Source organism: Myxine glutinosa, unplaced genomic scaffold (assembly GCF_964187855.1).
Source record: "Myxine glutinosa unplaced genomic scaffold, kmMyxGlut1.1 SCAFFOLD_1445, whole genome shotgun sequence".
Lineage (NCBI taxonomy): Eukaryota > Metazoa > Chordata > Myxini > Myxiniformes > Myxinidae > Myxine > Myxine glutinosa.
Window position 1 is genome coordinate 75621 of NW_027617540.1, and position 24741 is coordinate 100361.

At 43.2% G+C, this 24741-nt stretch overlaps 1 protein-coding gene across 2 annotated transcripts in view; it reads left to right on the top strand.

The window, feature by feature from the left end:
• The window catches only part of LOC144889179 (uncharacterized), a 41839-nt gene extending 26073 nt beyond the window's left edge, over positions 1 to 15766 (top strand). For both annotated transcript variants that reach the window (XR_013621634.1, XM_078769150.1), the window contains exons 3-4: positions 12722 to 12865; positions 14899 to 15766. Coding sequence is in view for 1 of the 2 variants with exons in the window: in XM_078769150.1 (XP_078625276.1) it covers positions 12722 to 12865; positions 14899 to 14924 (170 nt within the window). In the remaining variant the exon portion in view is untranslated. The remainder of the gene's footprint in view (positions 1 to 12721; positions 12866 to 14898) is intronic.
• Positions 15767 to 24741: the final 8975 nt, after the last annotated feature.

Sequence of the window (24741 nt, forward strand, 5' to 3'; positions counted from 1 at the left end):
GAAAGAGAGACATAGAGACAAACAGAGATAAAGATGATAGTCAGAGTCAGACACATAGAGAGAGACAGACAAAAAGAGATAGACAGAGTGAGACAAAGTGAGAAAGAGAGACAGACAGAGAGAGATAGACAGAAAAAGAAAGAAAGAGAGACATAGAGACAAACAGAGATAAAGATGATAGTCAGAGTCAGACACATAGAGAGAGACAGACAAAAAGAGATAGACAGAGTGAGACAAAGTGAGAAAGAGAGACAGACAGAGAGAGACAGAAAAAGAAAGAAAGAGAGACATAGAGACAAACAGAGATAAAGATGATAGTCAGACACATAGAGAGAGACAGACAAAAAGAGATAGACAGAGTGAGACAAAGTGAGAAAGAGAGACAGACAGAGAGAGATAGACAGAAAAAGAAAGAAAGAGAGACATAGAGACAAACAGAGATAAAGATGATAGTCAGACACATGTTTTACAGATGGATACAGGTGGGACAAAGGGAAACACCGTATCAAGACAAGCCGACCAATCAAGGGAAACCAGAGACTTCTACTTCAGATACTCCTTGAAAATGGTGATATTTATCCAAGGAATGGGTTCTCTGGTAGTGGGGACTCTGTGTTGTATGGATTATTTTGGGGTAATGAGGGAACAAAACGCAACACCAGCAAATGATACACAGATATATGATCATGCGGAACGACAAAAGCAGAAGAGAAGTTTGATGAAGGATAAAGACACACCTTTAGAATCCGATGGATTGCACGGGATTAATACTTTTTTACATTTAGCCCATACAAGGGCTGCTATAGCAAATGAAAGTAATTGTTGGAACTTGCTGTTGGAACTTGTTGGAACTTGCTGTTGGAACTTGTTGTTGCAACTTGCTGTTGGAACTTTCTGTTGGAACTTGTTGTTGGAACTTGCTGTTGGAACTTGTTGTTGGAACTTGTTGGAACTTGTTGTTGGAACTTGTTGTTGGAACTTGCTGTTGGAACTTGTTGTTGGAACTTGTTGTTGGAACTTGTTGTTGGAACTTGCTGTTGGAACTTGTTGGAACTTGTTGTTGGAACTTGCTGTTGGAACTTGCTGTTGGAACTTGTTGGAACTTGTTGTTGGAACTTGTTGGAACTTGCTGTTGGAACTTGTTGTTGGAACTTGTTGTTGGAACTTGCTGTTGGAACTTGCTGTTGGAACTTGTTGGAACTTGTTGTTGGAACTTGTTGTTGGAACTTGCTGTTGGCACTTGTTGGAACTTGTTGTTGGAACTTGTTGTTGGAACTTGCTGTTGGAACTTGCTGTTGGAACTTGCTGTTGGAACTTGTTGGAACTTGTTGTTGGAACTTGTTGTTGGAACTTGTTGTTGGAACTTGCTGTTGGAACTTGTTGTTGGAACTTGTTGGAACTTGTTGTTGGAACTTGCTGTTGGAACTTGTTGTTGGAACTTGTTGTTGGAACTTGCTGTTGGAACTTTCTGTTGGAACTTGTTGTTGGAACTTGCTGTTGGAACTTGTTGTTGGAACTTGTTGGAACTTGTTGTTGGAACTTGTTGTTGGAACTTGCTGTTGGAACTTGTTGTTGGAACTTGTTGTTGGAACTTGCTGTTGGAACTTGCTGTTGGAACTTGTTGGAACTTGTTGTTGGAACTTGCTGTTGGAACTTGCTGTTGGAACTTGTTGGAACTTGTTGTTGGAACTTGTTGGAACTTGCTGTTGGAACTTGTTGTTGGAACTTGTTGTTGGAACTTGCTGTTGGAACTTGCTGTTGGAACTTGTTGGAACTTGTTGTTGGAACTTGTTGTTGGAACTTGCTGTTGGCACTTGTTGGAACTTGTTGTTGGAACTTGTTGTTGGAACTTGCTGTTGGAACTTGCTGTTGGAACTTGCTGTTGGAACTTGTTGGAACTTGTTGTTGGAACTTGTTGTTGGAACTTGTTGTTGGAACTTGTTGTTGGAACTTGTTGGAACTTGTTGTTGGAACTTGCTGTTGGAACTTGTTGTTGGAACTTGTTGTTGGAACTTGCTGTTGGAACTTGTTGTTGGAACTTGTTGTTGGAACTTGTTGTTGGAACTTGTTGGAACTTGCTGTTGGAACTTGTTGGAACTTGTTGTTGGAACTTGTTGTTGGAACTTGCTGTTGGCACTTGTTGGAACTTGTTGGAACTTGTTGTTGGAACTTGTTGTTGGAACTTGCTGTTGGAACTTGCTGTTGGAACTTGTTGGAACTTGTTGTTGGAACTTGTTGTTGGAACCCGTACTTATTTAATTAATTACATTTCTTATTACATTACAGTAATTACATTACAGTAATTACCTGAGGTAATTACAGTAATTTCAGTTCCGGTAATTACAGTAATTACAGTAATCATTACAGTAATGAGTAAGGAAGCTGATATTTGGACATGACACTGACCAAGGGATGTGGCTGTCAAGGAAAATATTGATTTATTGATTAATCATTTAATAAATTAACTCGTTGATTTATAAATGACTTATTTAATTAAAATTCCTGAGAGATACATCTTCGGATGAAATACTTGCAGATTGGTTATGCTATGAGCCAATTGATTAAGGAAAATATTTTGTGATGGCCATATTGGCAATTTCGTGGCCATATTCGTGGCAACTCAGTTAGTGCCACTGCACCTTTAAAATGCATCCCTGCGTTCATTTTTCGATCGATTGAGTTGAAATTTTGAACAATCGGATCTGGACTGTCGTTGTTAACGACTCTAGCACGCACTCGTCCAATCAGGATGGAGCGGTATGGTCCCCGGATCATCACTGCCCGCAGTTTTAATTAATTTTACTTTTTCTCTTGGGCATATAATTTTGAAGACATGCATGTCATGATAGAGGAAATGTTTGTTCTGTTAAACGGAATAAATGTTGTTTATTTGTGTGGGTGTGTATTTTTGTGAATTTGGATATATTTTTCACGACTAATTCCAGTTAACATCCTGCACAATTTGCTCGTTTGCTGGCCGAGTCGAAATTGCGTTGAGTTTCTATGGCATGCGCCATTAAAAGCGCAGTGTAATGGTTGAGCTCCCTTTATTTCGTTTTGGTCATGCGGATGAGCAAACAAAGTGACAAATGCTGCGACTGGAGCAGTAAAGGCGATGTTTTTTAAATGGAAACGATTTAATGAGGAATTAAAAGTGGGAGGGGGCAACACCACGCATACCTCTTTTAAGGTGTGTATAAACCCTGGAATAAACGTGGGAGGGGGCAACACCACGCATACCTCTTTTGAGGTGTGTATAAACCCTGGAATATTTCAGCAATCAATACGATGCTGAAATGATGTAATTTATTGTGTAATATGGTCGACCTTGGGTTTGTTTGGGTTTGTTGTTTATTTTTGTGGGTGTCTATTTTGAGTATTTTGGATATATTTTCACGACTAATTCCAGTTATCGTCCTGCAAAAGGTCTGCTCGTTCTTTTCCTTTGAGTCGTAAATTCCTGTTGAACTCTCATTAAAAAGCGGAATTAAGTACGCTGTGTGATGATGGAGATCCTTGATGACGAATCAGGAATAGTGAATGAGCAGACAAATATCACGGATGGTACACCAGATAGGGAAAATGTAGATGAAACCCCTTTTGCTCAGGTGCTGTGTAGCGCTGCACAAAGATCCATATGAGCGGGGCCTGGGTGCTGTGTAATTAGTACACAAAGAACCAATTACTAGGGTGCTGAATAAACACAAAGATCCATTTTTGGAGCTGGTTCTCCCGGTGCTGTGATTTATTCAAAGAACCAAATCTTGCAAGAATTAAGATATGATTTGTCGACATTAGAAATACTTTAATATATGTAACGATTTTGTAACGATCATCCTGCAAAAGGTCTGCTCGTTCTTTTTCCTTTGAGTCGTAAATTCCTGTTGAATTCTCATTAAAATGCGGAATTAAGTACGCTGTGTGATGATGGAGATCCTTGATGACGAATCAGGAATAGGGAATGAGCAAACAAATATCACGGATGCTGCGGCTAGAGCAGTGGAAGCGATTTTTGAATTGTTCAATGATTATTCGATATTGTTATGACTTTTTGTCAATAGGTATACTAAGTGGCCATGAGGTAGCCTGTTGCTATGTACAGTTTTATTCTATTGTTGATTATACCACATAGCTGTGGTGATAAAGGAAATGTTCGTTTAAATAGATGATTATGATAGGACCATGACTATAAAATCATGATGATTATTATGAATGATATCATAGGGTTCAAATGCAGAATGATTGCATGAACTTGGGAAAGAACTTTCAAGCCCTATGGGATAAATTGGGTATTACAAGCGATGGAGTTTCAAAATTTAGCATGATTGAAGGAATTTGACAGTCCCATTTCAGGAGTTTTACGAAATTTATATTGCCAAGAGATTTTGGGTACTATTAAAAGGAAAATGATGAGATATTTTTCCCAAAGAACTTTAATATCTGGCATCCATTTTGGCTGTCTCACGAATGAAGGATGAGTTGCCTTTAGTGGTTGCAAAGAAAAATTTGTGGAGACCAGGCAAAATGGGAAAATATGTCAGATATGACCCTAGGACAGGACGGCGATTCATCAATTGACATGAGGTACGAATCCGAGGTGACGACCGATGAAATTCGATCTCAGTCAATGGATGGACCTGTCCTGACATCATTGGGGAAAGGGCTTATGCAAGGAGTCATTCAAAATGATTAATTTGATTTATTGATGAATATTGATGAATTAATTGAAATTGAATAATTGATTGAATTGTTAATTGATTGAATATTATTTGATTGAATTTAATTGCATAAATTGAACTGAATAAATTGAATTGAATATATTGATTGTTTGATTGATGAAAATGCGGTCTCAAAAAAAGAAGCTTTGATATCTTTGCGAGATATTATCAATGTGGAGACAACCTGGGAAAATTGAGCAAGGTGGTGAGTTTATATACAGATATATATGTGCGGTTACCATTGTGTGATTTCCCCGTCAAACAGAGCGGACACCTGAGGATTCACCCACTTCATACTGACCCTCCGGCTCATCTGCAAATACTGATCTGTGAGATTGGATTGTGCAAAAGCCACAGCTGAGGGAGATTCTCTGGAAATCACCGTGTGAACAGGTGGAGAGATCCTTCCTGGAGGTACGAGTGAAGCTTTAGAGGAACCTGGAACAAGCTACAACACATCCAACGCTACTTTGATAAAAGGCAGAATGGGAAATGGAGCCTGCAAGAACACACAAGGACAACCAGAGATTCCACAAAAAGGTACTTGTACACATCATATGTACGACCGTTATGGTGCCGAAGCTATAAGGCAGGTCGAGAATTGGTATTTGTGGACAAAGGGACATGATGAGGAGTTTCCAAGAGATGGTACATTTGAGCGAAGTCGATTGGAAAGATTGGAACAAAGATTGAAAGCCAGGAAGAGACAGAATCTAACGGTAGACTGGCTTGCATTCCATCTTTGGGATGGTGAATCCAGACAACGGGAACAGCAAGAACGGATAACGGAACTAGAACTTAAAATAAAAAGGATACAGGATACAGTGGAGGAGACAAATGCACAACTGCCCTCGAAATTAGGAATGAAAGTCACAGTTGTCCCATCTGATTTCCAGTTGTCTCCCCCAAAAGGACGGTACAGAGAATTTTTTCGTGTTTCAGGAGATAACGAGAGATTGCAGTGGCAACTCAGGGATGTAGAGATGCAGCCCAGCAATACAAGTGCACAGGCGCACAGATCAGACAACGACAGAAACCGGTGTTTCGAGTGTGGAAAGATGGGACATTGGAGAAGAAGATGTCCGTATGTCAACAGGAAGACAAGGTCATGGGGCAAACCAAGATCAAGGGTACCAGTGCTTACCGGTACCTCAGACAATGATTAGGCCTTCATTGCTGCAAATCCCAAATGATGATTGGCCTCAACAGATTCGATTACTGGACAAACATGAACAACTGTCAATGATTCTTGTGTCTGAAAAGTTTTCAGAGCAAGAATGATTCATTTTTCTTTTTGCTTGTTAACAAATTAATAATTAATTGATCAAATGCCAAAATTGGATCTTCTATTTTGGGCACAGCAATTTTAAATTTACAAAGTTTGGAACAATTGCGTTGCAATTGTTGGCAAACCAAGTAACAAGAGTCACATGATGATCAGGTGGGAATTTCGGACTATTGTTCCGCACGATTGATAGGTCAATGGTCGACTGACATGCAAATGGGTGTGTAGTCAAAATTTGGATAGATTATTGTGAAGGCAGAAAGGGTAATTTCAATTTGACATCATAAGGGTTTTCTAAGAATGGACTTTTGGTTTATTTGTCTATAAGCATTTTGAATTTGATTGACAAATTTTATGAAATTGAAATAAAATTGACACCCATCTGATCTGTAAATAATGGTTCCAACGCAAACAAATATGCAAAATGCATGTGTGTGTGTGTTTTTGTGTATCAATCTTACAAGATTGTTGACACCGACAGTGTGCCTGTCTGGAAATGGATAGTTATATGTGGATGGGATTGGGATATGTGGATGGGATTGAATATCCAGAGAATCCGTAAAATAAAATAGAAATATAATTTGATTATGAACATTATCTCTTTTGTCAAGGGAAATGGAATATAAAAAAAATTTTTTTTGATGTGCTGGGTTATGAGCAGCCATTAATTAATAGTAAAATTGTGAGTAATTTTGGGATTCCATTTTTGATAGAATGTATATGAGAATAACATCTATTTATGGATATGAGCTTCATAAAAGGAATTGAGGAAGTACAAAATCATCCAAATTTGGGAGAGGTCTTACACTGACTTCCCAGAATACTCTGCTCATGGATTTTATATATATAAACTTGAATTTTATCAGCATATAAATTGTGCTGTATGTATGGATGTGTTTTAGGCATAGATGATATGGGAAAAGAGTAAAGAAAATTTTGCTGGTTTGAACTATTGTGGGTTTTTCAGTTCTGGAGTTCAAACAAAGTCACTGGTTAACAGATGAGAAAGGATAGTAAATAAATTATTCTCTGCTGGGCAAATTAAGTACGATATTACTAAGACTTATGAGAGCTATTGTTCCGCCTTACAGCAGTGGAAAATTATTGGAAAAAATTAGATCCAACATAATGAATCTATAAAAGAATGTGATAGGGATAATATCCTCAATTTGTACTAATTATTTGATTGTGGGTAAAGGAATTAAGTCATCGTAGTGGATTGTTAACAGCAGCCTGAAAATGTCCTGAGAGTGTGCATCCATGTAATCAGAAATCCCAGATTTGTTTTTACAAACAACATTTTGGTAGAGGTCTTGTGTGGAACACTTCCTTGGTAGATAAAAACGGTACTGCATGCTGGCAGCCACTTTTGCGGCCAGTTAGGCCAAACAAATTGAGAGGAAATTGTAGTTAAATACGTAAGTTACACATGGCTATTTGTAAAAAAGGAAATTTGTTGAGATGGGAAACATTTTTTCGAAGGTTTATTAAGGTGTTATAATATGACATGTGGCAAGGCAAACTATTGGATGGGAAAATTAGATCTGGCTATAGAATAAATTTATTGACCCCTTGAAGTTAATCCTTCGAATCATTGTTTCACTGGCATTTTTGTTCAAATTGGAAATAGTTTGGTAGAGCTTTGGTTAAAACCTTTGGTTGCGGTATCTTGGAACGAATTGATAAACCATAGGAGATTGATAAGAATAGAAACAAATATGGACCCAAAATAGAAAGTTGGATTCATGCCTCTCATTGCAAGCAAGCACATGGGGCTAAGGTGGACGATCCCACAGAAAATGAGGCTGCACCTAGCAGCCCAGCAGAACATTCAGTGGTAGAAAAATGATAGTCATGATTTACAGTCATTTGAATTACATTTTAACACCCCTTGCATTGATAAACATTACATTTTCAACATGTGATATTCCTACTTGGAATAGTGACATTTATTTGCCTACATGACATACAATTACCTGCTGATATTAATACAGCATGAGTGAAAAAATGTATCACAACTACACTCATGATCAGGGGATTGAGTTCAACCCCGGGAGATAGGGGGATCAGGGTAAGACAAATAATCTGATTATGTTACATATTAAGGGATTTTCTTTATTTACCTTTTAGGAAGCTTGTTAGTTTGGTATATAATGTTAAATGTCATCGACATATAACTATGTCATAGATATGAATATACAAGGAGTAGCAGACTTGTTTGTTGGTTTAGTAGTTATATTGGCAATTGTTTTAGTGGTGGCTTGCTTGAAAGCCTTAGTGACGGTGTGTTTGAATAAGGTAACCAACAACACGATGATAACGCATGAAGTGACAAATGAGGAAAGAAATGTGGAACCAGAAAAGGAAGACTTTTATGGCGACATAAATACTGAGATTAAAAGACTAAATCAAGTGATGTTGCAAATGAATACAGTAGAATTAAGATAATGGCATAACGACAATGTTATGAGTTGTGTCAATTACAATATCAATGAACTCATATCACCACGAGTGACACACTGTTAGGAGAAAAAAAAAAAAAAAAAGAGGGAAAAGAAAAAGTGGAGAGGAATTATGGTAATAATACATTATGCTTAATTTGTTGGTTTGGGAAAATTGTTGTTGGGAATTAGGTATTCCCGTGTGTGATTGTAATCATATACAATGCTATTCTTAGTTTAGTAATAAAATACATACCTGATTGAATATTATTTGTGTGACGCATATAAATGAATATAACTTTTTGTGTTAAGGAAAAACAACAAATTGTTGAATGTGAAACTGTCGGAAGATATACATGATTATGCTGATTTCATGGTAAGATGTACCCTATCTGATTCAGTGTGTGCGGAAAGCAGATTCAGATATGACTGAGCATAAGGATAAGACGAGATCACATTTTGGAGGGATTGCTAACGGAATTGGGAAGAAGAAAGAAAGAAAATTTGTGGCTAAAAAATGAAGTTAATCGTGGCATACACCCTCTTTCTCAAAGAATGATGAAGACATTCTCCCGTGTAACTTGGAGATGAATGCTTACCTTCACCAAGGAAATTTATGTGACCATTTGCCTGGATCACACTGCAACATATGAAAGAAAGGCGATCACTTACTCTTGTTCGAAGACTTCGAACATTCACCACATCAGAAGTTGCAGGACAACGACATTTTACCTGCAACCTCTGTGAAATGCGGGGACATATGTTATTACTTCACCAACGTCCGGGGAACCAGCATGGAGCTGCAAAAAACGGCTGTGCCCTTGTCACAACAGCTGTGCACGATTCTGCTGGATTGCTCCTGGTAAGGACCATGAATGACCTGAACACCATGGTCCCAACATCATTGTGGATGCATCCGGCATCCCTGTTCCACATCTTGCTGGCCAATCAATGTCACACCAATACTTGCTGCCCACTCACAATAAGGGAGGAGGCAAGTCAACTACAACTGGGTGAAGGCCTTGTTCAGGAATTACTATGGTTTACAGCAAAAAGTGGCAAGAATGCTACAAGGAGAGCAGGGTCAGTCTATGACTCCGCAATGTTACCACAACAGCGAAATCCTACACGAAGTAGTGCAGGAGCTATGAAGACATTAGGAGAAAATGTTTCATACCTGGATTCAAACACAAGTGATCAGCCCTTCCTTTCAAACAAAGTCAACATTTGTGTGGAGGCAAACGTTTTTGCCAGATGGTGCAGATGCTTTACAAAACTTGAAAATGAAGTGAAATTGTTGTATCTTGGTGATGGTGAAGTGTTGTTTTGAAAATATATTTGTGATGCAAATGCAATAGATTGAACAATATGGAAGGAGTCAATGACCAACGAAATGTTTTGTGATTCTTGCAGGATGACGGTGTATGCCTAAGGGAATTTGATTACCAAAGTTATGATTATTTACTTATACTTGTAATGATGTTTACTTGTAGTGATTGATTGTTTACTTATATTGATGTTTAGATTAATGGTTAATATAAACAAAAACAAAAAGATGAGGGAATTGTGGAAGTGTAATTCAGTGTAACTTATTAATTGGCACTGGTAACTTATTGGTTGACCTAGTAACAAAGCAGATGCATTTTACATGCAAACTCTGTGGGGGACGGGTTTGTAAATGAGTTAGGAATGTGCACGAACATGATGGTCTCTTGAAACACCTGGTCACAGCCCCAGGCTGGAGCACCCCCCTATTGTTTGATAAAAGGAACTCACAGCAGGGGGGGGGGGGCTAGCTGGCGCCAGGAAGGCGACCGGTGACGTCGGCGGAGAGGAGATTACGAGTTCAGCGGACAGAGGATTAAGTCGAGTTGGTCCATATAAGCGGGAGCTGCGGCTGGAGTCGAGAGGACTTGCTGCGAGGAGCTCTGACGAACGGGACCATGGCGGAGGAACATCAGCCGAACGAAAAGGACCATGGAAAAGAGTTAATCTCAGCCATTGAATAATGCGGTATTATTTGGTAAATGGAATCAAGTGAATAACCAGTTAATAAAGTTGTGACCTTTTGTAAAACCTGTTTCCGACCATTGGCGTCTTGAGTCTCACCCTCCACTTCCGCGACACCATCATCTTTCGCAATTCATCATTTGTCTTCCTCTCTCTCACCGATACTCCGCACATCCGTCGAACCATTCGCATTTCCACCCTTTCCAACCTTCGTTGCTGCTCGACGTTCATTACCCATGTCTCGCTCCCATAAATCACAACACTTCTCACACATGCAGCATACACCTTTCCCTTCAGCTTCAACGACACTCCCCTCATCATCAGCACGCCACTCAGTTCCCGAAACTTCTTCCATGCACATCTCACTCGAGCAACCGTTGCCGAGTCTGACCCACCTTCTCCATTCAGCATGTCTCCGAGGTAGCAAAATGTTTTCACACCTTCCAGCTTCACGCCGTCTCCAAGATCCAACTCAACATTTCCTCCATCTGCAGCTCCCTCTGTGCACACCTTACATTTGAATGTAGCTGCCACACTGGTTAATGACCCTCTCAGACCACTACATTTTTGATGAACCCACTCAGCGCACATTGTACATTGAATGGAGTTCACTCCGACACCCTTCCTACACACAGCACAGGGCCACTTCCCAGTTCTTTCCACCTCACCACATGCTTTACCACTTGCCATCACCTTCGTCTTTCCGATATTCACCTTCAGACCTTTTGTCTCCATACATTCCTTCCACGTGTTCATCTTTTCCTTCAGTCCATCCATACTTTCCGCAATCAACACCAGATCATCTGCATACAACAACTCCCATGGTAAACCCTCCTTTACGTTCTGAGCCAGCACCTCCATCACAGCTACAAATAGTAGTGGACTTAGTACCGACCCCTGATGCACTCCCACCTTCACCTCAAACTCACCACTGTTCCCGTCCTTCGTCCTTACAGCTGTGCGGCTCTTTTGTACATTGCCATCACTACTCTGATCAACCATTCCTCCACTCCTAACATCCTCAATGCCCATGTCAATACTTTGCGTGGAACCCGATCGAATGCTTTCTCCAGATCAACAAACCCAAGAAACAACTTCTTCCTCTTCTCCATGTACTTCTCCTGCAACTGCCTCACAATGAAAAGCGCGTCTGTCGTTCCTCTTCCTGGCATGAATCCAAACTGCATTTCGTCGATCTTCACTTTCTTCCTTATCCTCCTCTACAACACCCTTTCCAATACCTTCATTCCATGCTCCAATAACTTTTTCGCTCGGTACGAGCCACACTCCAGAGGGTCACCTTTCCCCTTGTATAGAGGGACGAAGGTACTCAGTTCCCAATCCACTGGAATGCAGCCTTCTTTCACCACCAGATTACAGATCTCTGTCATTCTCTTCACACCCCAACTTCCTGCTGCCTTCAACATATCTCCCACAACTCCCGTCGGCCCTCCGGCTTTTCTACCCTTCATTGCTTTTATCGCTTCCTCAACTTCCTTCTCAGTTATCTTCTCTGCCGGTCCTAAAACTGGGTTACTCTCTATGTTGCCATCCCATTCATTCTCTGTATTCAACAGCATTTCCATATATCTTTTCCATCTTCCTTTATTTCCATCTGGGTCGACAACGATTTGTCCCACTTCATCCTTCAAGCAACTCACCCCCATCACATCACACCTCTCTTTCGCCATCTGCTTTGCAATCCTGAATACTGCTTTCTGACCCTCTTCCGAATCCAAGCGTTCTCCGAACATTTTCCTACATGCCTCCTGCGCCTTTGCTACCTCTTTCTTTGCAGCCTTCCTGGCTGCCTTATAACTTTCATGCTCTGCTGTTTCTGCTCCCGTACCCTTTGCCTTCTGCCACTCCTTGAACTTCTTCCTCTTCTCGTCAATCCTCTTTCCAACTTCATCATCCCACTTCCAAATGTGCCCTTGGTCCAAACAATCGGCCCTCCAACATGGCCGTCTCATTACTTCCGGCTGTTTCAAAAGAGAGGCTTCATCGGCTCTCCAGATTGTATTTTTCACTCCGTGGGCAGCTGCGACCGGGCATAAATTTGACGAACTGACTTGTTGCAAAGGTGGCATCCTTTGACGGTGCCACGTTGAAAGTCACCGGGGATGGGGGGTTCGGGTCCGGGTTCAGGCTGAAGGCTAGCCCAATAGGAGTGGTCGGCGTTTGCCCAATGATTATGGTTCAAAAATATCGTAAACGTATCGATTGCATACGTTTGATTTGACAATAATTGATTGTCCTTTCTACAGGGGAAGAAGAGGTGAACAATCCAACCCATCCCGACTTTGTCCCGTCACCGTTTCTGCAGCCAGCTGACACAAGTGGACGTGCCGACCAATCTGCCGAGAAGATGCAACGCTGCGGGGGAGCATCCAGGCGGTCAAGTGCTTGTGGTGAGTGTTCTTTGTCACAATTTTAAGGAATGCAGACACGGCACTATGGCTCAGATTAGGCAGTGGCTCAGATTAGCTACAATAATTATGGTAAATTAAAGTGACCTGAAAAAATAACTCTTAGATGCCATTTCCTGGCACTTCGAGGCACACTCTGCAATACAATATTATTATTGGGTTTGTTGGCATGTAGGTATATTAATAGTGCTTTGAATGTCACGAAACAAATGTCAGTGATTGTGACCTTGGCAATGTGGGTGTCGGTGGATTATAGTCAGATTATAATATTGCTTGGGTTTCAGGCCAATACGCAGCTACGTTGTCCCGAGGGCCGAACGGCCGAGGTCAATATTCCGCCCTCGGGACAGCATAACGCGCATTGGCCAAAAACTCGAACAATATTTCCATTCTTATTATGATGGATGAAGGCAATGGTAATGGCTCCAATAATCGCAGACAAGCCTAAACTGCGCCACTCCCTTGTGGGAGTAGGCCTACATGACATGTATATGTGGTCGTGCACAGGCCACGCCCACGCGTGGCCAATATTTAGGGTGAATGTTGTTCGTATGGCGGCCATAGGCCATATTTTAAAACTTCGTTGCACCCACCCCCACCTTGTGTAAACCGACATCCCCAATAATTTCATTAAGTGCACCCATTTGGACCACATTAGGAGGGTTGTCAAGTTGTCGCGGTGTGCGGGGGTTTACGACAATGCGATTAATGTCTGCCGGTGTCAGGGTCCAAACGCGTTTTCTTGAATTCTTAAAATCACACATCACTCTGCCAATAATGGACATAGAGGGTCGTGTGAGGTGTCAAAATGATCAGAGTACTTCCATACAATATGGAAGCTGCAACCCAGCTGTCGGTGACATCTGCGGTTACCTCTGGGTCAAGAAATCTGTAAAAATGGTGAAATGTATATTTTGTCTTACATTTTGATACATCATAAATTGTCTTCATAACACAGAGAATAACGAAGGTATTGGTTTAATGTGTACTCTAAAAGTTTCCCAGTACACTGTGCAAAATAATGATACCACACAAATATATCTGATATTAATATTTCTGAGTTTAATACCGCAAAACCGAAGTGTACCCCCTTATTTTCTTCATGGTATATGCAATATGCATACAACATAAGTTTGGATACAGTCGATGTGATATTGGCAATTACTTCAGGTATAACATCGAGATAAATATCATGATTTTCGCGACTGCATTGCACATTATCAAGACTAAAGAGACCTGAATTAAAGATGCCTTAGATTATTTTGGCCACCTGTGGAATAATACACACAAACACAAAAATACACCATAAATGTTTCATTTGGAGATACAAATGTGTTTCATAATACTAAATGTTTGTCCAACAAAATCAGAATTCACTTGAATGTCCATCATATTTTCTATTCAGTTGAATGCCCATCATGTTCATGATTTAACTGAGATGTCGAGCAAAATAAAAGTTCACTTGAATGTCCATCTTGGTAACTATCCATTTTAATGTCTATCATGTTCACAATTCACTTAAATGTCCACCATACGGTAATTACAATGCATCTGAAAGTCCATCGGTTAGTCGAATCATCTGCTTCTGAATCAGATGTCTCATCACCAGCCAGAGAGTTTGCCGGCTTTGTGCATCTTGGTCCGCATTTACATGCACCAATGCATGGAGACGGACATGCTTTTACACGAGCATCTTGACGATGCACAACTTCTCTGGCATCCACAGCTTATTAACTCGCGGCAGGCATCTGGTACAGGTACGAGGCTCATTAGCTTTGGTACTAACTTCGCGCCATCGATGTGCTATCCACATTCCTCTGGTGGAGGAAGGTCAGGATATGCCTGTCCTGCATGTGTCCAGATCAGGGCTCGATAGGTAGCTCGCATGATGTCAAATGTCAGGGCATCTTTTGTTGGCGGTCGGTAGTCATTTTCTGAATGTTGCCAAATGATATTTCAGGATAAATGATGCAACATTCCCTGAAATATTGTTGTCGTCCTTGTCTTCCTTTCAGGTTGGGCAAGAACAGTGCTGTGGTGAAGTAGCTTGAATGGAGGCCTGATCTCGATTACCTTCGGGGTGATTGATTCGTTTTGGCAGTGCCAGGACCGGTGATGTCCTGGCACCACCTTGCCTGGTGTTCATGCTCATCCACCGATGGAAATGGAAAAATGAAATCCACCTCATTCAGCGGTTTTATACATCATGAATACGTCGAACGTCGATGTTATGATTGTTGCTTGACGTGTGATTCTTGAACAGCGGTTGTTCAAAACATTTTCGTCTTCAAGAAGAATCGAGGAAAAAAGGCATTAACCGAACTGTTACCTTTTCGCTCCGTTACCTTCAAAGTTATAAATGCTTGGGCAATGGGCATTCCGCCCGCCCGCCCGTGTCCATTTTTCTTGTGCTCCCCCCATAGTGTTCCGTCTTCCCCAATATGGTCGCTCCATTGACGAAGGGTCATTTGTTACAGCCTTGTGAAATAGTTTTAAAGCTGCAGTCATTGCAAACAAAATAATTGTACCTTTAACATTTCCCAATGAGAGAGAGCAAAGATTATTCATGAAAAAAGAAATCATTTGTGCAGAGAATGATCAGTTTTTGTTTTTACTCGTATAATAACGTTCTCAGTGACGCAATGAATGTGACATGTGACATGTGACATGGATATGGATATCACCCCAGGTATTTTCTATATGTGGTGTTTGCATTTTGTGAAGAGCTTTACATGAATGAACGAATGAATGATCGAATGATCAATAAATTAGAATTTATTCGAGAATGCCTCCACATATAAAATGGCAAAAGGAAAAGTAGTGTTTCAGGTTATTGGATGAATGTGCAATTGAACGTGAAATAAATCAAAAAATGTAAAAATACTTTTGAGTTTTTTTTAAATTTAATGTTGTACTCAAAAGTGTGGATATATTGGCGAAGGAAGGGTGCTTGATTTATTTATATATACTAGCGTCCAGCGTGCGTGACTCGGCGCGCCCCGCGCGCTTCACCGCACGTCGTATCGGAGGGGTCGGCATCTTTGACCATTTCGGGGTGCTTTGGGTCTTCGGGATGTTTTGGGCCTTCGGGGTCTTTTGGGGTATTGGTGGCCTGAAGGGTCTTGGCGGAATTAACGCAATTAAGAGGGTTAATGTAGAGTGTGGTCATTTTATTTGAAGAAGAAGAAGAAGACTTTTTTTTGTTTGTTTTGTTTTTTTATATACAGAATCGAGGCTCGTGAAAGAGCTAACATTTATCAAACAAAGTATATAAAAAGGGGACCGGTACACAAGATGGGGAGAGAAGGGGAGGAAGCACACAAACACAACATTTGAGAGCAGGGACATCGGGAGATGTGTGGGAGGGAGAGGGCTTGGGGGGAGGCAGGATCGGTATAAAATGCAAGGACACCAAGGACTTTCAGCAAAGAAGTTGGTATTTCAAAAAAGTGGATTTGGGGTGAAATTAGCGGGGGTAGAAAAGATCAAGGTTTTGGATTGGGGAAGATAAGAGATGGTGGCGAACAGCTGTTTTAAAGACCTGGAGGGAGGAGTGCGATTGAAGAGAGTGAGGGAGTTTGTTCCAGAGGCGGGACAAAAGAAGAATGAAGGAGTGAAGGTGAGCGGAGAGTCTTGATTTTGGCAGTTTAACCACAAGAGGGTTGCAGGCAGATCTTGTGCGACCTGTAGGAATATTTGGGGGACAGAGCACAGACAGGGCTGGGGGGTGAGGGGGCGGGCTACGCCGGAGATGAGTCGGTAGAAGACGGAAAGACCACCAACCTGCCTGCGGTGAGTAAGTGAAAGGCCCTCGGAGATGGCGTCATCGCGGGAGATTCCAATGATTCTGAACGCTTTGGTTTCAACAGCGTGAAGATGAGCTAGGTGTGAGGCAGGAGCACCGGCCCAGAGGGGAGAGCAATACTCCATTGAGCTGCGGACGAAAGCCTCGTATGTGGCGAGGAGCTCAGGTGTGCCAAGGAAGGACTTCGCACGACGGAGGATGCCCAGTCGGCGACTGGCTTTGGAGGCCGGCTTGGAAATGTGCTTTTTTTCCAGGAAAGATCATGGCACATAGTGAGACCCAACCCAAAAGCTTGAGTGACAGAACTTCTTGGAGAGGAATATTCAGAAAGTGGATGGGAGGGTTGTCCAGTCGGTCTTTTTGGAGAGACATCGTAAGAGTGTGAGATTTGTTTCGGATTGAAAGACACGTTCCACTTGTTTGCCCAGTCTGTGATTTTGTCCAGGTCTGCAGAGAGCGAGGAGGCTGCAGACTGCCGATCTGAGGGATGAGCAATGGAGCGGCACAACAGAGTGCAGTCGTCAGCAAAGAGTCAGAGAGATCATTGATGAAGACCAGAAAAAGCACAGGGCCCAGAACACTGCTTTGGGGAACTCCAGCCTGAACAGGAAGAGGAGGTGAGAGAAAGCCATTCAGGGCCACACGCTCACTACGACTAGAGAGGAAGTCCATGCGCCAGCCATGCGCGGATATTTCTATGGATACCAAAGGAGGAGAGTTTGGTGAGCGGAGCGGCGTGCCAGACCGTATCGAAGGCACGTCGTATGTCGAGGGAGACGCCTCTGATTTCCCGTTTGGCATTGAGGACCCCTCCCTCCCTCCATTCATTGTTGAGACAGCAGAAGCAGCATGTCCAGAGTGGAGTGACCTGGTCTGGAAGCAAATTGATGACCAGAGATCAAGCCATTGGAGAAGAGGAAACATTTCATATCCGAAGCAATGATGCATTCCAGGACTTTGCTGATAATAATTGGGAGAAGGCTGATTGGTCTGTAGTCGCTAGGATCTGTTTTTGTGCAAAGCGGTGATGTTGGCTGATTTCCAAGCAGATGGCAGTTGACCTTGAGCAAAAGAGAGGGTGAAGAGAACAGAGAGAGGGAGTGAAGGAGCGGAAGAACAGCATTTTCGGACCCGTGGGCTGATGCCGTCAGGTCCAGTTGCAGAATCGGAGTCGAGGGTTGACAGAAACTTTTCCACCTCGTCGGGCGGAAAGGACACGGAGCACCTGGGTACGACTGGGTACAGAGAGGGATGGGTGTGGCGCACAAGATTTAGAGGCAAACACAGAGTTGAGGCATTCAGCTTTTTCACGTGCGGAGGCAGCCGTGTAGCCGTTTGAGCTGAGGGGGGGGATGGAGGGGGAACAAACACCAGAAACAGATTTGACCAGACGCCACCAGGATTCGGAAGAGGGAGACAGACAAGACAGTTCGGTATTGAGAACGGAGAGATATTGTTTCCTGGCTCTCCTGAGGGTGGACACACACTTGTTTCGGGCTTTGTGAAAGGAAATGACATTTCCTTCCGTTGGATTTGCTTTCCAGGAGACGAAGGCAAGTTGTTTCTGGGCAACAGCCTCACCGCAACATTCCGTGCTGCACCATGGACGGGAGGAAGCGTACGACAACTGAAGACGACATGGCATAAATCTGTGCATGAGAGAGAGAGAGAGAGAGCAATTTACTTTGGAAGAATTCCCAGGATGATGTCAGTTGCTGTCAGAGGTGGTAGAGATGGGAGACCAGTCCAGATGATTGATGGCTGCTTGAAGACCGTGCCAGTTGGCCTGAGTGAAATGCCAGACTCGTCGACGCTGAGCAGAGCTCCCTGAGAATGGTCAGAGAGATGTCCACTTTAACAAGCACATGATCAGAAGAGCCGATTGGAGCAGAAGAAGAGCAGCAGACATTTTCAGGTAAGTTAGTCATAACCAAGTCCAGAAGAGAAGATGCTCCGTTGACTGAGATCCGGGTGGGGAAATTGACAGATTGTGTCAGTCCCAGTGAGTCGCAGAAGTCCTTTGCTGAGGAGCCATGGCTGGTGAGAGAGGTACCCACACCCAGCCAACTGGCATGGTGACAATTTAAATCACCACATATGAGGAAGAGAGACTTGGGATGAGTGCATAGAAGTGGGTCCATATTATCAGACAGCGACATGTAGATGGAGTCATCACCGTTTGGTGGACGGTACAACACACATATGAACAAGAGGTGGGAGCGAAGGGGAAGCCGTAGCCACAGGTATTCCAGGGGGTGAGGTGGAGAGAGTGCAGTGCAGTGCATTGCAGTGCAGGGCGACTGAGGAAGAGAGTTTTTGATAAAGACAGCAACCCCGCCTCCAGGACGAGGCTCAGGTCTATCATACCGGAGGAGGGAGTAACCTGGGAGAGATACCAAGGAATCAGAGACATCATGAAGGAGGAAAGTTTCTGTTAAGCAGATCACGTCTGCTTTGTCAGAAGCAACCTGTATGGAGAGATCGGTCAAGTTTGAACGAAGGCCCCAGATGTTTGAGGTCCATACCGTTCGTTAATGAAGAGGAAGGGGGACCATCGGATACAGAACAGGGGGGACGAGGGGTCGGGTAAGATGTGCAAGAGGTAGGGAGAGCCGTTGAAGGTGTGTCAGAGATTTCAGAATAGCTTGGAGAAAGGGAAGGATGGGGCGGACAGTCTAACTCTAATGACTGACTCTTTCTAGTGGTGGACTCGTGCACTTTGACATCGACGGTGACGAGAGCTACCTGTAGGTCCCGTGATGACATTCTGGGGTGCTCGGAAGCTTATTTCAGCATCTTGCGGTCTGCTCTCGGGCTGAACTTGCCGGGGCGGCATGGCCCGAACAAGTTGGCAGTTGTTTGGAATCTTCTCCACCTGTAGATGATCTTCCGGACAGTCGAATGATTCGTTTCAAATTGTTTGGAGATCTTTTTAAATCCCTTCCCAGACTCGTAGGCATCTATAACCTTCTTTCTGAAGGCCGCAGACAGCTCTTTTGATCTTGGCATGGTGACGCCGCACACTTCAACAACAAAGAGCAAACCAAACGAAATGTCAGATTTAAATAAGACAGGTTCCTCCAAGATACGATGTTCTAATCATTTGCACCTCAGCTGGTGCACCTGATTCTAATTTTAGGTATTTGAAGTAGTAATAAATGTAGGGGTGTACTTACTTTTTCCACATGCGAAATTTGCATTTATGTTTATTTAAAATATACAATGGACTACAAAATGTAAATATTTCATGATATTTGTTTTATTATATCATCTTTAAATATCAATATTGTTGAAATGAAGATCAAATAGCTGTATCTAAACTCTCTGGTCACGCACAGTCAGTCATGGCTGTTGTCTACCGCCCTCCCAAACCACACCCATCATTCCTGTCTGACTTCTCCTACTTTCTGACCCAGCTATGTTCCCTCTCCCCCTCAATCGTCGTCGTCCTTGGTGATTTCAATATCCACATGGACTCCACTGACTTCACTGATTTACTCACCTGCTTTAACCTCACTCAACATGTCAACTTTCCTACCCATAACCGTGGTCACATTTCGGACCTTGTCTGCTCTACTGGATTGATTTTGCACCATCTCTCTGGCTCCGACCTCACCCTCTCTGACCACTTAGCCATCACTATGACCGTCAACGTTCCCACCCCAGCACCAAGGCATTATCGCACGATCAACTTCCGTAAGCTAAACGCTCTTTCACCTACCTCATTGTCATCCACCCTCTCTGAAAAAATGTCCACTTCTCCCTTCGTTGACCTCCTTCGTTGACACCCCTTCTGACCTCACTGACTACTACAACCGCACTCTCTCCTGCCTTGACCAACTTGCGCCTATAAAAACCAAAACCGTTTATTTCACCCATTCTGTTCCCTGGTTTACCCCTGAACTCCGCCTGATGAAAACTCGTGCTCACCAACTTGAAAGACTCAGCAATAAAACAGGTCTCACAGTTCACTCCCAAGCCTACAAGGACCACCTACAACACTATAAAGATGCCCTCTCCCGCGCCCGCTCCGCCTACTACTCTCAACTTATCCACTCTGGCTCCGGAAAGCCAAAAGCACTCTTCTCTACAATAAATAAACTCCTCAGCCCCCTGAACACCGCCACCCAGTCATTCACAGTAGACAACTGCATCTCCTTCCTTTCATTCTTCCAACGCAAAATTGAAAACATCTACAACAGCTTGACCACCGCCGCACCTGCCCCCCCTTATCCTGCCATCCCCTGTCTCAATTCTCCCCAGTCTCCCCTACTGACCTCTCTGAACTCCTCATAGGAATGAAAACTGCCACCTGCACTCTTGACCCCATCCCCTCCAGCTTTGTCAAGGCCTCCCTTTGTGCTCTCTCTCTCTCCACTTATCATTGCAACAATAAACTCCTCCCTGTCTACAGGCATCGTCCCACCATCCCTCAAAATTGCTGCTGTTACCCCCATTCTGAAAAAACCTGGACTAAACCCTGACACCCTAAACAACTTCAGACCCATCTCCAACCTACCCTTTGTGTCGAAAGTTTTGGAACACGCTGTAGCCACTCAACTCAAACATCACCTCTCTGCCAATGACCTGTATGAAACATTCCAATCCGGATTCCGCTCCAACCACAGTACTGGAAACTGCTCTCCTCAAAATCACCAACGACCTTCTCCTCTCCTCTGACGCTGGCAACCTCAACATTCTCATCCTCCTCGACCTGAGCGCCGCGCCGCCTTTGACACTATCGATCACACCATCCTCCTCACCCGACTTGAAACCACCTTTAACGTTACCGGCACTGCCCTCTCTTGGATTAAATCATACCTCTCTGACAGACGCCAGTTCATCTCCATCAATAACTGCAAATCCCCCACTGCTCCCCTCCCCCAAGGTGTCCCCCAAGGTTCAGTCCTTGGCCCCCTCCTCTTCATCCTTTACCTGTCCCCCCTCGGTCACTTAATCCGCCGTCATGGTCTCCAATTCCACTGCTACGCCGATGACATCCAGCTTTTCATCTCCACCAAGTCCATCTGCACCGCCACCCACTCTATCCTGACAAATTGCATCACTGAAATAAAATCCTGGCTTCAAATCAACTTCCTCAAACTTAACTATGATAAATCTGAAATAATCATCATTGGCCCAAAAACGCTCATAAAATCCACCCATAACTTTGCCCTCAACATCGACGGTATCCCAGTATCCACGTCCCCTCACATCCGGAATCTTGGCATAATCTTTGACCAATCCCTCTCCTTCGACAAATACACTAAACAGATCACAAAGACAGCCTTCTTTCACCTGAAAAACATCGCCCGTCTCCGTCCATCCCTCTCCTCCACGGCTGCAGAAACCCTCATCCACGCCTTCATCACCTCCCGTCTGGACTACTGCAATAGCCTCCTCTATGGTTCACCCTCAACAATCACCAATAAACTCCAATACATTCAGAACTCCGCTGCCCGTCTACTCACCCATTCCCGGACCCGTGACCACATCACCCCCCCCGATGGCTCCCCATCTCCCAGAGAATCCAGTACAAAATCCTCCTCTTGACCTACAAAGCCCTCCATGACCTGGCCCCATCCCCATCCTACCTGGCTGACCTCCTCTCCAGACACACTCCCACCCCCATCCGGACCAAATTCAGATCCTGGGGGGACAGGGCCTTCTCCATCGCTGCTCCCACCCTCTGGAACTCACTACCTCACACCATCAGAGACTCGTCCTCCTCCTCCTCACTCACCACATTCAAAACATCACTCAAGACCCACCTGTTCAACACTGCATTCAACATTTAACCCACAGCATTTAACCCCTGACTATCTGTTGTCCTTCTCCCTCCTTTTTGCTTTGAATATTTCCCTGTTGATTCTTGTCTTTTTTGCAATTGTTTTTATGTTTTACACTCTGTCAAAGCGTCTTTGGGCTTCCTGAAAAGCGCTATATAAAATAAATGCATTATTATTATTATTATTATTATTATTATTATTATTATCTATATAATAATACCGTAAGGACTCGACTTTGTTATCCCTTTTACGCCGCACCCAGTGACCCAATGCCCCGGCACTAATGGATTTACGATCTACGAACCGCGCTCTTTGTTTATCACCTACAGCCATACTCGAAAAATCTGAATTAGCCGACGTTGGGGCCCAAAAGCATCCGATTAACGGCCGATACGACGCCATCTTACGACTCCATCGTATTGGCGTCTGCTGGGTGAAGGCGCAACAAGCCGTCCGCTGATTGGACAATCCTGATCATGCATTCCGCCATTTGTGCCGGTGTCGTCGATCGCGCTGTACGCTAACCTCATCAGGTGGGTTTACCATAATGTCTTCCATATACTGTGATTACAACGAAGTGAAACTGATCAGCAGCCCATCAGTATCATATAAAGCAATAAATACCAAGGCTTCAGCTTCTGAAAGCTTAAAACAAAGTGTACTTCGCCGAGTGACGAAACGTAGGCGTAGGCCTCGGCCCTACCTATCCAGTTGTTGTTTCCGTTGTGTAAGGGGGGGAAAAAACAAACATTTTGGCCTCAGACCTTTGAGAGTACGTCGTTCCGTGAACTTTTTGAACGGGCCTCGTATGCCATGCTTCGTCAACGTTGGGTTGTTTTTAAATGATTTGAAGGATTAACTTAAGCACCTTGAATAGAGCAGTTTATTGTTCCTCAAAGACCAGTGTGTAAGTTGACTCAATATGATGGTAACTTTGCAATTCCTGCGTTGTCTCTGAATCAGCTGGCTGAGTCATATTGGCGTAGGGTCGGTCATGATCAGCCCCCCCCCCTCCCCCTCCCTTTCGTTTCACCAACTCCTGCATCTGCCACCGTTCATGATTATCAAAGTAGGCTTTACCCTGTTCACGATAAGGTAGAAATCAGAGTTGTATACGAAGAGATAAAAGGATGCCATTGACTTCGAGACGGTACGTGATATTTTCAAAAGTATATCGTAGCGTTGTCATTTAATTAGCTTGCAATAAATACGTTGTTCATATACGCACTCTTCATTCTCATCTTTCTTCCTAACTCTTACTCGGACAAGCAAATCCCCTATGCCATCCATAATGGTACACTCTATCCATACACCACATCCTCCCTTCCGTGGATGTTCCACGGGTTTCGGCTAGTTATTATTATTATTATTATTATTACGTTGAAATACGTTGAAAAAGTCAAAACTTCACATGGGGTGTAGGGGAAGGCGGGGCAAGTTGAGCCAGTTTTTGTTCTTGGAATGTTAGGACTGAACTTACTGATGATCTTGCACAAATGAGTATCTTGCCTTCTAATTTAATCCTTGGGAAACATTTTGTAGCTGGTTCTTACTTTCTATCCCCACACTGAAAGTCACTGTGACATTTTGAAAAAACGGAGGCAAAATGGCTCAACTTGCCCGCCTGAGGGGTAAGTTGATCCAACCTCTGGGGTAAGTTGTACCACATAGGGGTAAGTTGATCATTGCCCCAAATAAAGATAACTAAAGTAGAAAAGCATTGTTTTGCCAGAAAAAAATATTTAATGTTGTAAAATTCTACAACACTGAACGAAATGATTACCTTGTGTTCATGGTTATAGTAATCAGTTACGAACAAATTGAGTCACTCTCATAGAAAAACAAGATTGTCAACTGTGGTAAGAAAAGTCAACTCGATCCACCTGTCACAGTTTCAAGTCACAATAAAAGAAAAGTGTCCCAAATACACCCAGAAAGGCCAACAGTCAGACTGTGGCAATTAAGGCACAATATCTTGCTCATCAATGCCAGCTTCATCATTTGGATCTGCAACTAAAAGTAAAACATGTCAGAAATCAAGTCAATTAAGCTGCCAAACTGACAAGTCACAATAATTGAACACAAGCTGTCCAGAACAACGGGCAGAACTGCCAACGCACTTAGGCTGTGGCAGCTTACGCACGATGTCTTGCAGTTCAAATCCTGCTTCATCCTTTGGGTTTGGAACAAACACTGGGTTGTCAGATCCAACTTTTCCAGCAACTTTCTGCAGGAAGACACCTTCAAACTGAAATTCCTCTCCA